Consider the following 15,157-nt stretch of genomic DNA (forward strand, 5'->3'; position numbering starts at 1 on the left):
TCGCGGAATGTCTAGTAATTTACTGTTTACCGCGTGACTTTTCGGAAGAAAAAGAGAGAACAGAGGGCGTCCATTTCTCTCCGGTTTTCTCTCCCTCCTCGCGACGTCATGTGCGTATTCGCGTGAACGTGAAGGATAACACGAGAGGAAGACGACGATGGAGGTGACGAACTCAAGTGAGTATGGACAAGTCAATAAACCATCGATCTCGACGCTAATCTCGTTAACAAAGGCTACGCGATGTACCATCTCTCCATGCTGCTCGTCATAATGTAATGACTTTGATTATAGACTTTCAGGACGTGCTGTGCGAACTGGAGAGCGTGTTGAAAAATGCTACTTTTCTCAGCATCGACGGTGAATTCACTGGTCTCAACTCCGGCCCGGATGCAGGCGCCTTTGACACGCCGGCTCAGTACTATGCCAAGCTTCGAGCTGGTTCGATGGATTTTCTACTCGTGCAGTTTGGTCTGTCCGTCTTCACATACAACTCGCAAACAAACAAGTGAGATACCGTCTAATTGTTCTGTGCATTAGTGTAAACTAGTAAACATGCCCATTTCCACCAAAATAGATTAGCCTTTGATCTTGGTACATCTTTCTGTTTATCTTTTTTTAGCTTTGAAAATAAAAAGGACAGATTAAAGTTTGTTAACATTGATGAAAATGGAATACTCAACACAATTACATTCTAAATGAAATTACTAAAAGTGTACAGTGGTTTAGAATGCTTTAGAATCTTTAATTTTACTTAAACTAAATAAATACTTTTGAAAGAGAAAAGAAATATTTGGAAGAATATCTGATTGCAGATATTCTCAGCGTTCTTACAACTTCTATGTGTTTCCCAAACCATTGAATCGCCAGGCACCAGACAGCAGGTTCATGTGTCAGGCGTCATCCATAGCATTTCTGGCAAATCAGGACTTTGACTTCAACAAGCTGTTCAAGCATGGCATACCATACCTCTGCGCGAGCAATGAAGAAAAGCTTGTCAAGCGTCTGGAAGAGAAACAGAAACTCAAAGAAGAAAACAATCAAGAATCAATTCCAATATCGGATAATGACAGGCCTCAAATAGAAGAAATATGGTAACTGTTTTTGTTTAATATTTTTTTTGATGTAGCAAAATAAAAAAAATAAGGGAGAAAATTACAATTGTCTATCAGAAAATATCTAGTGTATAAATTTCAGTTCTAGAATAGAGAATTTTCTTGCCTCAGATGCAAAGGAATTGACAATAGATAGATGTAATGGTTTTATGAGAAGACTGGTATATCAGGAGGCAAGGATCAGGTGGCCCAATAAAGTGAGAATTGAAACTAAAATTGAAAATACCTGGCAGTGTCTTTTGGTGCAGAAAACAGGTACCAAGGAGGAAGAAGAAGAGAAAGATAATGAAAAACGTCAGAAAGAAAAATTGGAGATTCAACAGGCTGTAGGACTCAGCAATCTGTTAAAAAAGATTGTAGAATCTGTAAGTGAATATAGAGATTTTAATTGTATGAGCGATATATTTATATTTTTTAAATAAGGGACAAGGCATTGCTTCATTTTATATGTATTTTCTCTTGTTTATTTATAATTGTGTTTAAATATTTTTCAATTTTTTTGATTTAGGAAAAGATAATAGTAGGACATAACATGCTGTTAGATCTGTGTCACATTGTACATCAATTTTTTGGACCTTTACCAAGTGACTATTTAGAATTCAAGACTTTACTTCATGGTTTGTTTCCTAGGTAAGGCACAAACATTTTTGTATGTGTGTGATATATATAATTTATTCATGATTTTAGAAATGCTCACTTTCTTTTACTGTCAGAAACTATTCAATTCTTTATAAATTGAGGCATGAGATAAGGATCAGGATATTTTAAATATTTATGTTAAATTAAAAATTTCGAATATTATTTATTCTAATCTTCTTTGTTTCAGTTTACTAGATACAAAAGTTATCTGTCAATCACAGCAATTTAAAGAGCTCGTAACGTCATCGAATTTGAATTTCTTATTAGATATTGTGAATAAACCTCCTTTCTCGATTCCCGATGTTGAATCTGTTGAAGGACGTAGTTATTCAATATCAACGGAAAAATCGCATGAGGCGGGATATGATGCATACATCACTGGATTATGCTTTATCGCCTTGTCTAATTATCTTGGTCAGTAACAATGTATCAAGTACACATATTACAATGCGATGGATCTTTGTGCATTGTTATTTATTTTTGTAAATAATTGTACCAAACATAAGAATTATATTTTAAATATTTCATAACACAGGAAATGTGTTTTTTATTTATATCTACTTTTGTATTTTTTTTAAACATCAATTACACACACACACACACACACACACACACACACGCCCGCACACATAAATCAATTGGCTCAACTAAATTAGTTTGTGATCAATTTTGTTTAATGGTTGACTAAAAAGTATATATATTGGATAACTATTATTTATTTCAGGTACATTACAAACGTCTGAAAAGACTACAGTTTTACCAAATTCACCATTGCTTAATTCTTTCCTCAACAAGTGAGTATTCTATATTTATTTCTTATATTAATAACATCAAAAATATTAGCTTACATTTTAAAAATCCTTTATTTATTACAGACTTCCTATAGCAAGACTGAAAGATGTCCCATATATAAACTTGGCAGGAAAAGATCGTAAGTATTAATATTAGTGATATTAAAAAGACATTATAGTATAATTATAGTATAATTATTAATATTATTAAAATTATTTCAAAAGTATGAATTTTTTTAGCAATTCCTAGTAGAGATCATATATTTCATCTAACATTTCCCAAAGAATGGAAACATGCAGATATAAGTAATCTCTTTAGTCCATATGGTAAGTATTGTATATAGAATAATATGAAATAAACGATTTTTTTCATACAAATCAGACCAATATTGATGTAAAGGATATATATGAAAAAATATAACAAATCCCTTACTTTTTTGTTTACAGGAGGCGGATATGTTTCGTGGTTATCCGACACATCTGCATACGTAGGTTTATATCGTCGTGATCAGGCTGGTGTTGTGATGACGAACTTGTCCAATGGGAAATTGTACAAAATACAGAAATATGCAAATCATCAAGCCACCTTGCAAGCCAATGCTTCTTCTGGCGACCGCAAACGGAAGTTATCGTCGCCGGAGTAAGTTATATTTTGTCATGACATTTCACGCGATTAATTCAATCTACATAAATGCTTTTAGAAACATTATTTAATAATTTTTCAGATTTTTTACTAAATATTTATGTTTTCTAAATATTTCACTTTTAGTAGTTTTTACCAATTCAGAATTGATACTCTTAAATCATTATTTGCTTCTGGACTAACACTTTTTTAAAGTTTAAAAAAAGACAAGATGGCGTGAAAAATTTTGTATAAATCTTTTGCAGTACGGATATATACGTTTACATCGCAATCTTGGAAATTATACGCATTCATGTTCCAAAAATGAATGATCGCAATTTATTTTCCGCCGCGAGCTATCACGTTCATGCGAGATGTATTAAACGTAAGGATGAATAACGCGTTATGGGTCCGGTATGATTTCCAGAATGATAGAGAGAGAAAGAGAGAGAAGAGACCCTAGGCGGCCTCCTAGGATTTCCTGTACACGAGAAATTTGCATAGGGCTGTAGACCTTGTTCTGAATTAATGCACGCGACGCTTGTTCTCTCCTCTCTTTCTCTCTCTTACTCCTGCAGGCCTATTTAGTCTTTTTCGTCTTCTTCCTTTCCTCTTCTGCTTCCTCTTATTCTACTCTGCGTCTCTGCTTCTCTTCCTTTTCTTCCTTGCCTTCTGGTCCGGTTTACGAAGTATCATCGGCATGTGAGTGACTGGTGTCTGTAAGAATTGCATTGAACGGTGTGTAAGCGTGAAATCATCCGGATCGTTCAATGTACTTCATTTCGTTTATTTCTTTCAGTCTATTAAAAGCCACAATTATATTACGTCAATAATCATAAAAGGTTTCAATTAGATTCACGCTCGTTTTTATTTTCTTTATACATCTCGGATTACAGAAATAACGATCTAACGTTTGACAATTAGATAACAGAATATTATAAAAATATTATTAATTGTCAAGAATATATCATCCGTAGGATAATTTTCTGGGAAAACGATAAAGGTTTTTTTTTTGCGATAGTGCGTGTTTCTCAGGCAGCAAGTAGTCAATTGTATGTTTAAAGCGGCGCGTTTATGAGAAAAACTCTTTAACGAGGCACCACCAGCCGCGGTAATCAATACACCGGGCACATGTTCCAGTCAATTGTCGTTAACCGCAGTCTTCGTCCGCCGACACTGCGACTCATATACTATACATATAATATACACACAAATACACACACACATACACACACACACACCTCCCTATTCCGTTTAACCAACTGCAGTCTCTCCCGGCCGCATTGTAACTACAACGTTGCACGGTCTCGCGGGCGACACGATATTAATGAATCGCCCACGTGCTCGCAATCACCGTGCTCGTAACTCTCTCCCCGCTGCGCGTCGCGCGTGCACGCGTTTCCGTGCCGCGCTGCGCGGAAGAGAGCGACACGTACGTGTCGGATGACAAGGAGCTCGCGGTCACAACCGCGGGACGGATGGCGCTTCCAGGAAGAGTAGTGTGGTCATCATTGGGAGAACATGGGATTTACAATCGGTCGATTTAAACTCCAAAGCCTTGCACCCACGACGCTAGAAATCACCCCGAGATCTCGGACGGTGAACGAATTGAGACATCTGAAAAATTTTTAAATATAAAAATTTATCTATTATTACATCTATATAAAATTTGGATACGATTCTTATCGATTTAAAAATTATTCAATTTTTTGTTCACCTTCTTGTAGATTATTGTGAGATTTATTTGCAAATTTGAAGAGAAAGTTTATTGAAGGAAAATGGAAGAAAAAAGAATAAAAAGAATAAAAACCTGTAGTTCTTAAATTTCGATAACTTTTGACTATTGTGTAGCTAAAATAGCCTTAATTAATCGTGTTGATCAATTGATCGAATTGCTTAAGTGCGATTTGTCAATTTTTTCCGATTTCTAATTTCGTGAGTACAAGGCTTTAAGAATTGTTGGTTCACCTGCGGATAATGATCTGTCTGGATACGTTGTCTCGCGGGAAGGGTGGAAGGAGAAGGGGAACACTTTTAGGCACAGCCAGGTTTTAAGACGACAAGATACGCTTAAATCTACGCTCGAAGGAAATTGCGACTTAACGGATGAAGAACCGAGCCTCTAAACGTCGAGCGGCAAGCACCTCGGGCGCGCGGTGGATGCAATCGCGAAAGAGAGAGGAGCCGACCGTCCGTCCGTCCGTTCGTTCGTTCGTTCGTTCGTTCGTTCCCTCGCCCGCTCGCGGTTGTGCATTATTGGCATTATCGTACATTACGCTCGAGGAATTTACTCTGCGCGCGTGTCGGAGTCGCTCGCGGAACTATTGCGCTACGAGGCTCGCGACTTATGAATATGCAGCATCACGTGCGCGCGTCACGTGTGCGCGTTCTCTCGTTAAATACAGCCGATATCGCGAGATATAAAGAATCTATCAGGAGGGAGGAGGAGGAGATATAAACGGTAGGATAGGACCTCGTGAATGAGACAGGAGTCTCCTTTTTACGCCGCGACTCGTCGCGGAGATTACATTTGCCACGCTGACGGTGAGACCCTTTTTCGTTACTTGCGTTACATGACGGAATTGTTGTCCGCAGGAAAGTGGAGGATGTGAAGGATGACGAGACGTCGACGGCCAGGAACGGCGTGAAGGCACCGAAGGACAACGACGACTGGCAAGTTGCCACGGGTAGGTACTATTATACGCTCTTTTTATTCCCGCGCTTTGCATTAACCGCCCGATTTGTCTCGTGCAGGTAAGAAGCGCAAGAAACGCAAGGAGCAAACTACTACCGTCGCGGCCGAGAAGAAAACTTTCGAGGAAAACGACACTTGGGAATAACTGCGATGTTCCGGAGCGACGACACACGTCACGTTGAGCGGTACGAAATGATATGCAGCGAGATGCATATGGAGAATAATACGTAACGCAGCGCTGAATAAAAAAGAAAGAAAAGTGATTTTTTTATTTCACTGACCTCCATTCCTAATACTTAATTAGACGAAAGTCAATATTGTGTGTAATATTGAGATGTATATTCATAAATGTGTTCACACTCTTAATAAATCCTTTATTTCTAATAATGTATGCGTATTTATTTTAATCTACACTACATGTTGTTTTAGATTCACATTATCGCTTGAAAATTTGTTATATACACATGTACGAACTCGGCACATTTCTAGAATTTCGATGTTAAACCACAGCGATTCTTTCGTTACATTACATTTATTTTATTCCGAGATTCATTATTACAATTTCATTTAATCGCGGTTCACAATTTATGCAAAACTCTATTTTAAAAATTGTCATTTGACGGATATAGAGATATTTTCTTTTTTTTTTTTAACACAATGCGTCAACAATGATTTTACAACAAACGGTAGCGTTAGTTTTCGATGATCGACCTTGTGAATTTTGTTACACTTGGCAATGTGATAGGAGCATGACGTTTAGAATCAACGTGTTGATATTTCAACTAGCGATCCGTTTGGATCAGTTGGCACTTAACAATTTAGTAGTTTCGGCTGGAACGTATCAGCGGATGGTCGATGTGGTGCGTGTCATTTGAATAAATCTTTCAAAGGTGCGTAACAAAAACAAAAAGCAAAGTATGGTGTAGAAAAGGCGAGTCATTCTTCACGTAGAATTTTATTTTCGTGCAATTTTAAATCTGTTAGATCCACAACAAAATTCTTAAAGTAATTAAAAACTTTTTAAACATAAGGTTTGCAAATTTAAACAATCTGGCCAGATGTTTTTTTCTATTCTAACTGAAATTTTAACTAGATTTAAATTAAATAAGTAACGCTATTACAAAATTATTAGCCGCATAAATTCGGAATATTATACGTTATAGGAGTTACGCAAGATGAATAGGTTCTTGCTCAATTTGTCGAGTCTTGATTGGCAGAATCAAAACATTGCCAATGACACCCCTCTGCGTGGCGATTATCCGAGATTCCGCAGAACCGAGCTGCTAGATGGTACGAAATCGGTGAGTCCAATATACCTCGTAGATCCGTCCTTTTTTGGCGTTGCGATGCGTTGGACTCCTTTGGGATTTCCAAGGGCATTGCGTTCATTCCGTGTCGAGGCACATGCCGCATAGAAACCCCAAAGCTGCCTCAACAAACTAATTTTGAAAGCCTGCCCATCTCTTATTTCATTAATAAGGTAATTTTTAAATTCGCACATTTCAACGCACTTGAACTGCAGCATCTTTTATGTCGTATAAAAAATATTGTATGATTAATTATATATATATATATATATATATATATATATATATATATATATATATATACATATCTGTTAAAATATTATAGTATATATTTGTCTCTTAAATTAGTTTTTTATGACTGAACTCCACTTGAATCATGTTCCATGATAACTGCTTAGAGAAGATACTCTCGATGGTTTGTTATTGCTTTCCGAGAGGTGATGATCAACTAAAGATCAGGGTACTTAGCATTTTTCGTAATGGATTTCTACCAGAATTATTCAATTATTTCCTAGTATTCTATTATCTTTTCTGTAGGGAAAACAAAACATAATTCCGATCAGAATCCATTCCGAGTGATTTCATAATATAATATATGTATACCTTAATATATGTATTTCAAGTGGATTTGAATCTTTGAGAATAAACGCGCAATGTTTACGCCACGATCTCACTACATTACCATATAATTAATAATAAAATCTAAAAAAAGAAAAATTACATTTCTTCTTTCGTAAATGACAAAAATATCAGTATTCGTTCAATAACGATTCCACTTTAGTTTTAGTATTATTTTAATATTTTTCAAAACAAATTTTTGATATCTCCGAAATTCTCTGACCGGGTACGATTCGCAAAAGAGACGATAGAGATAATTCATAAAGGAACAGTTAGGAAACGCGGGAATGCAATAATTGCTGCGTGAATTATATTAATTACTATCGGATTTATTGTATATGTCGGTGTTTTATGTCTGATTTTCCCGTAATCGCTGCAGATGATTGATTACGTGTGACACATATCGACTACACATGCACATTTAAGCATATACATTAACAAGTGACAATTGGTACTTGCTTCGGCAGTATACATAAACTAAAAACAAATATTAAGAATTGTGATATCAATTTACATTAATAACATGCATGATTCTTTTATATTATACATTATATTTGGAACTTTATTTTACAACTCTATTTCTAACTTTTATAAATTCCTCTGTAAAGTTTCTTGAGATCTCAAAAACCAGGAAAAAACCCTTAACAATAATTTTCTCACTCAAGTAACGATAATTTGTATTCTGAACAAAGAAGTTTAAAATAAAATGACAACTGTCGTCTTTTTTTTACTCAAGCATTGAATGTATATAGGATACATATAAGTGAAGAATTATTGCACAACATAATATTGTAGACACCGATTTTGATCACTTTTTTCATAACGTGGAACAAAGATATTTTATTCTTACAATTCTCATATCCCAATGTTATTATTATCAATTAACAGTCTCTAGACACATATTTGTCACATAATTAAAGAATTTACCATCGTATCTGATTGTGAGATACGGAGAGACGCTTTGCTTTAAGATTTAGGAGAGTATTCGCTGGACAGATTCTTTCAGTCGGCGAGAGGCCCCATCGCGTTTACGCCGGAGGTAACTTGGGACTTAGCAGGCCAGTAGGATTCAAACGCAGCCACCACAGGACCACTAAGGCCCAAGTCATCCTCGACATTTTCCACCCTTACCGTCCACCGCGCGCGAACGTTCTGATGGCAGATCTGAAAAAGATATCCCAAAAGCAATTATTTACTCGTAAAAAATCTTGTTCAATGATCGCATTGTTTCTCATACGCTTTTAATTACATAAAAAAATGGTTAAATGGCAAAGCTTATTTTAGATAATCTATAATTCGTACTGAAATTCAGAGTCTTATGTTACATTATAATTTAGTTAAGACGGATGGATGTTTTAAGTAATTTTATAATCCTAGGCTTGGCTTTGCAAGTGATAAATGCTATTCTATTCTTAGAGTAGAATTATATTATATAAAATCTTAAACGCAATATTTAAAAACGTCAAAGAGAAATCTTAAAGATGTCATTTTAGACATGCGTACGGTCTGAGATTTATAATATAACTCTACTCTATTACTAAAAATAAAATAGACTAGCATTTATCACTTGCAAAGCCAAGCCTACATTTCAGAATTAGAGTTTTACTTATATAATTAGTTTTAGAAACGTATAGAAAATTATATTTTAAAATATATCTTGACATGCATTTTATGTACATGCGTATTTTAATTTTTCCAAAAATTTCTCGTATTTCGCAGCCTGCAAGATTTATAATGTAATATAAGAATAGACATCTAGAATAGGGATGTCGTGTGATAGCGACATACTCGAGTTTACATCCCGTATATACGTTATGTTCGTAATTGGTACTATATAACTTAGTGGAAGTCGTAGAGAAATTCTTTAGTTTCTTCTCATAAAATGCACGTCAAGATATGTTTTAAAATATAATTTTCTATACGTTTCTAAAACTAATTATATAAATAAAACTCTAATCCTAAAATGTAATTTGCATATCGTCTATAACGTGGGCGTTAAATGCAGGCAACTTTTACGTAACTTTTTAGACGACTGTAATTTGTAATACGCGATAAATTACGTGAGAATGTTACAGGAAGAAGAGAGGTCGGGCGTCTCATCCTTAGCGCGGATGCCCATTACTTTTTCTTCTTCTCCAATTTCTGCGAGACGAAACGTTTTCAGAAACGTTGCCGCATTCAAATACGTCGGAAGCATTTAATGGCCGTTCGTCGGCCGAGACAGTTCATCTTATTCATTATGTTAAGTACTCAGAAGTGCACCTAGTCATCCACGGCGATTTTATGCACGCTATGAAGTAACGGGTGTGCCGGAAGCGTTATCGGGAACGAGATGCACGAGAAAGAGATATACATACTGGCGATTCTCGTTCGTGTTAGATACGGGACAAAGTTCTGGTTTTCGATGCCATTACACCACGTCAACGCACTATAAATAAATAATAGATGTAAGAAAGTACGTTTGAGAGAATTGGAGTGTTTTAATCTAGCGCGATATGCGTGACGTACAAGCGGCGACGAAGCCGCTGATCGTCTTAACCGGTTTGACTTTTATACAATGACGACGTAGCTTATGCTTTTTTGTAAATCATTGAGTCTTTAAGTACGATTGACGCTTTTCTTTAGTGCCAATGATAGAAAAGTATTCTTCCGAACGGCTTCTCAGTAAAAAATTTCTCAAGTCTGAAACATTACGATAAAACGATAAACAAAACCGATGGTTGAAATTAAAGTTAAACGAAAAGAATAGTTTTACTAAAGTGTCTAAAAATTTAACTAAATATTAACCTGAAAAAAATTTTGTTAAACCTTCAAAGTAGGTTTAAATATTATAATAATACCGCAAAAAAATTTGACATTTTAGCAATTAATTTGAATCTGTTATAATTGTTGCACAATTATTTTGAGAATCCCCAAAAAATTATTTTTAGCTCTATCTAGTTAAATTTTTAGATACTTTAATCGCGGCTCTTTTTGTGTAGCTTAACATTTTCCGTTATCTCTCTTATATCGCATAAGCTTATCTTTCGAAAAAAGAGCTACACTTTGATTAAATAAACCTTGCGATCAATGAACGGATAAAAACAACGAGAAGGGGAATGTTTTTAAAATATTTAAAAATTTAGCTGGACGCACATTTGAAAATAATTTTAAAATGCTCATGAGCGTCAATATATTATTAAATTCTTTGTTAAAAAAAGTCACCCAAAAATTTATTATTTGGCATCAAGATATCTGCCACGGAGTACTATAGCCCGATTCTTTTCATTTTCATGTTTGAAAATTACTTTGTTGGACAATTAAAATAATTATGCGGGAAGCTTAAGCATGATGAGCAAAGCTGCAGAAAATTTTGACATTCCAACAATCAATTTGAGTGTCCAATTATTTTAATAGTTTAACAAAATTGTTGTTATATCTGTATCTATAGCTAAATTATTACAAAACTGTTCTCTCCGTGCGTTCAATTATCTCGACGTCGCGATACATTTCAATGATAAAAATTATAAACGAGCCTAATGTTTTCCGCCATTTTGTAAGCAGATATAATTTATTCAATCAATTCGCGTGTAAAAAAACGTTCCATATAGTTGCAGGTGAAATGGCCATGTGTGGTCAATTCCCGAAAAAAACGTTCGTGCTGTATTAAATTCTAGAATTGATAAGCAAATGGAATAAGAGGGGGGTGATGGAGGGGGAGATGAGAGTAAATCAATGTGGAGGACGCCGTGCGATATGGAGCAGCGTATTGGCCCGTGGTTCCCAACGAGTGTCGGCGATTCAGGAGTCCAGACTCTCGCGGAAGGGTTGCAGCGTTTGAGCTTACAATCCGATTTCTGTTGTCGACACCGGGACATGTCACCGAAAAACCGGAACTCATCCGAAATAATTGTTGTCAGATGGGAGAGGAAGGGGAAAAATTGTCGGGAATCATTAGCAGTGAGCAGTAATCGTTCATGCACTTCTACTTTCATTTTTTATTCGCAAAATCCGCTCCGTCTCTCTCCGATACCTCGGCGATGCGAAGCGTATAGGTACGCGCTGATCCGAGCCGGCACTCGAGTGAAAGGGTTTAAAAAAAAAAGGAAAAAAAAACTGAAAATGCATCGCGGGTCGTCCTCGTCGAGCGTTTCGACCTCCGGCCCGCGTTCGATGTCGCGTCTACTCACTCGCATTCCTCTCCTCTCCTCTCCTCTCCTCCTGACTGCGCCGCGGTGGCGGTGGCGGCACACGTCCACGTGCGATGCATCGACGTGCTGCGGCGTCTTGTACGCAGGTGCGAAACGCGCATCGCCGGGCCCTCATTTCGTCGCGCTCGACGCCCGACGACGCTCGGCGTCGTGCACAGGCGTCGCCGACGTGGGAAGGCGCGACGCCGGTAAGTAAGGAGGAAAAATCCCCCGAGAGACGGAGGAACGGACGGCGGTTAACGACGAGGGCGGTTTCCTTCGCACACACCAGAGAGACGCACACCACTGACGCCGGGACGACCGACACGGGGAACTTTTTCGCACACCACCACCCGCCACCCGCCACCCGCCGTTGCCGCCGCCGCCGCCGCCGTCGCCGCCGCCACGCACGGCAACATTTTTGCGCCACACGCACCGCGTGCGTGCGTGCGTGCGTGCGTACTGTTCGTCTCTTTTTTTCGACCTCTCGCCCGATGATGGAGGGAGAGAGCGGAAAATCGATCGAGCTGACGACCGACCCTTCTTTCTTTTACGAGGCCTCGATAGCGCAGAAAAGCGGCCGGACCACACCCTACGACCTATCGTGACGCTTTGCCGATCGACCGACCAGTCAGCTTCGTCTTCCCGGACCTAAGGGTGGACCCTTCACCCTTTGTGCATCCACGCTGCCGCGGCAGCACGGGGAGCGGACGGGGTTGAGAGAACCGGAGGAGGCATGGCGTTACGGCGCGCGTAAGGGAAGGAAAAGGCGAGGACGTGCGAGGCAGATAAATCCTCCCCCTTTCCCCGCGCGTAATCTTCCTTCCTAATCGAAAGTACTCGGTGTTTGCCGAAGTAGGGATCTCGCATTTTATTCCGCGGGATGCAGCCAAACGGAAGGACACCCTGGCTCGAAAGGCACGCGCGCGCTCGAGCAAGGACGAGAGCCTTCTCTAGGATACACTTAATAAAGCGATGTGTGCTCTGTCAAAGAGCCGTCGTGCATTTTCATCAACGCGAAGTCTTTTGACTTTCTTGTTGCCAGCCGATAGTAGTAGAATCTTAGATTTACGGGGAATAGAGCAACGCTGGAAAAAGTGATATATTACCCTTATAAAATGTAATACTGGACCGACTAATTTAATTATTACTTATTTTGAGTATCAAAAGTATCAACAGCTGTACTTTTAATACTAAAAATAGGGTATTATAAACTAGTAATATTTTTCGTGAAAATACATCTTCCAAATTCCCCCCTTTCTTTTACTCCCAAAATCGAGTTCTCTGTGTCTACTAGTATTAGGTACACGGTGTTCGATACAATGTGTGCCAAATAAAATTGGTAAATTAATAATTAAGAAACTTCGTAGAATTTATTAAAATTAGTAGAAAGTGAAATCAACTCTGTTAGTTTATTTCCAATTGAATTTTTACTAATTTTCTTTACGTCACATAACAAGAAAATGGACGTTATTGATCAGATTTTTTTCGAGAGAGGAGAGCATTTATTAATTCTTTTATCGCGTAAACAAATTTTGGGGGTTAAATAATTTCTTGTATAATTTTAAAGATTAGAATGTTTTCTCGTTCTTTATTTTTAATAGGGAAAAAATTGGGTTTTGCAAACTATAACTTTTATTTCTGTTCTAAACGAAAAATATAGGCGAAATATAATTATTAAAGGGAAAATGTATGTTTTCAATATTGCTATTGTTAATATTATTGCATAAGCGATATTCATAATCATTTCTGTAGGAATAAAAATTAAAAAGAATTTCAGAAAAGCCTCCTGTATATGTAAGAAACATTGCTAAATATGAAATTAGAAAAGATATTAAACTGAATTAAATAAAAAGAAAAGGAGGAACGATAAACAGAAGGCAAAGAAAATTATTCAATAAAATTTGCGAAATTAAAGAATTATATACATACATATTACATGTCCTTAGGACTAACAATAACGTCTCTGTGAATCGACCATTCTATTCAGAACGTCTTTTGCTATTGTGTTGCGCAAACAGTTTTTAAAATTTCAGAGGGGCGACTTTTGAACCCCTCAGACCCTTCCATGGCCCGTGAACAAGAGTTCATATTTTTATTTTCTACGTCGTGAGAGATATCTGGAGCATCTTATTCCGCGCTATATTCTACACACGAGCGTGCCTTATATATTTTCAAGAACAGGAACGCGAATTCCTAATGAAGCCCGCGCTGATACGGAAGACAAAGCGTGTGCGATCTGACCGACCTTAGGTAGCACGCTAGCATACTCTGACGCGATTTGCGATTTGCAGATCCGCGTTCCGGAACTGGTTCATCGAACCGGCGCTGTTCCAGCTGGTTGGCGGGTCGAAGGAAAGAGAGAAAGATATATATATATATATATATATATATATATATATATATATATATATATATATATATATACCCATAAACGTTATATAGCGTCGGGATCGCGCGAACGATTCAGGACGCGGTCTTTTTCGCCGCTTCTCGTTTCAGCTTCGCCAGATTTTTCACCCACGCGCGCGTTCGCGCGCGGGTTGCGATTTGCTTCACGACAACTGCCCGGCTGTTCGTTCGGCCGAGAGTTTAGAGACAATGGCCGCTTAAAGCGCACGCCGCGGCCGCGATCGTTAAGCGTCAGGCCGCGCACGGTGTATATCGCATATTATCTGCGGCGTGCCATGGGGCAGAGCGGGGAGGGAGGGGGAGGGGGAGGGGTATGGGCGAGTCTCTCTCCGACGAATTATCATGGTAATCACAGAACAGTAGCCGGCTGGTACCGGAGAGGTCAGACCGATGCCACGGAGATTGCGGCGTAAGGAAAGGTACTGGCGGTGGACACTGTCCGTGCTGGCAATCCAGTGGTATTCTTCTCTCGCCTCGGGATCCGCTTCGGCCGGAGCTGGAGTTCAGGCCTCGCCTCGCCCATCAACTCTCTTCTCCTCGCGGCAAATAAACGCTCCAATATGGAGATCGATTCGGCCGGCGGAGAATTTCGCGTGCGAGCGGGAAACGTGGGCGAGAAACGGGGGAGTCGTTCGGCATCCCGAAAAATCAACGTCGCAGTCGATTAAAATTCAGGCTTTTTTTTCCCCCTTACTCCGGTGAATCACTCCGCGTTTAAATGCAGACACAAAACCTCGGTCGATTTTCAGCCTCTCTAATGTAAGCTTCGTTAAAATTACGACGTGAATGAAG

The 15,157-nt window shown here is 38.4% G+C and overlaps 1 protein-coding gene and 1 long non-coding RNA gene across 3 annotated transcripts; one reads left to right on the forward strand and one right to left on the reverse strand.

Moving 5' to 3' along the window:
- Positions 1-42: 42 nt before the first annotated feature.
- On the forward strand, positions 43-6,246 carry LOC105836433 (poly(A)-specific ribonuclease PARN). 2 transcript variants are annotated; one of them, XM_012680462.2, is made up of 12 exons: positions 43-176; positions 292-505; positions 813-1,091; positions 1,195-1,477; positions 1,621-1,742; positions 1,939-2,165; positions 2,476-2,545; positions 2,627-2,682; positions 2,783-2,869; positions 2,990-3,182; positions 5,760-5,851; positions 5,919-6,246. In XM_012680462.2, exons 1-12 carry the CDS (start codon positions 158-160, stop codon positions 6,002-6,004), a joined length of 1,728 nt encoding a protein of 575 aa, XP_012535916.1. In that variant the 5' UTR covers positions 43-157; the 3' UTR covers positions 6,005-6,246. The 2 variants fall into 2 exon arrangements, with proteins under 2 accessions (XP_012535916.1, XP_012535917.1); XM_012680463.2 differs by lacking the exon at positions 43-176 and having other exon boundaries at positions 364-505; positions 868-1,091.
- LOC114253844 lies at positions 4,014-5,625 on the reverse strand. Its single transcript, XR_003625292.1, has 2 exons — positions 5,133-5,625; positions 4,014-4,781 (listed from the first exon to the last, which is right to left on the reverse strand). It is a non-coding gene; the product is annotated as an uncharacterized LOC114253844 (long non-coding RNA).
- Positions 6,247-15,157: the final 8,911 nt, after the last annotated feature.

The sequence above is a fragment of the Monomorium pharaonis genome, chromosome 1 (genome assembly GCF_013373865.1).
Source record: "Monomorium pharaonis isolate MP-MQ-018 chromosome 1, ASM1337386v2, whole genome shotgun sequence".
Taxonomy (NCBI): domain Eukaryota; kingdom Metazoa; phylum Arthropoda; class Insecta; order Hymenoptera; family Formicidae; genus Monomorium; species Monomorium pharaonis.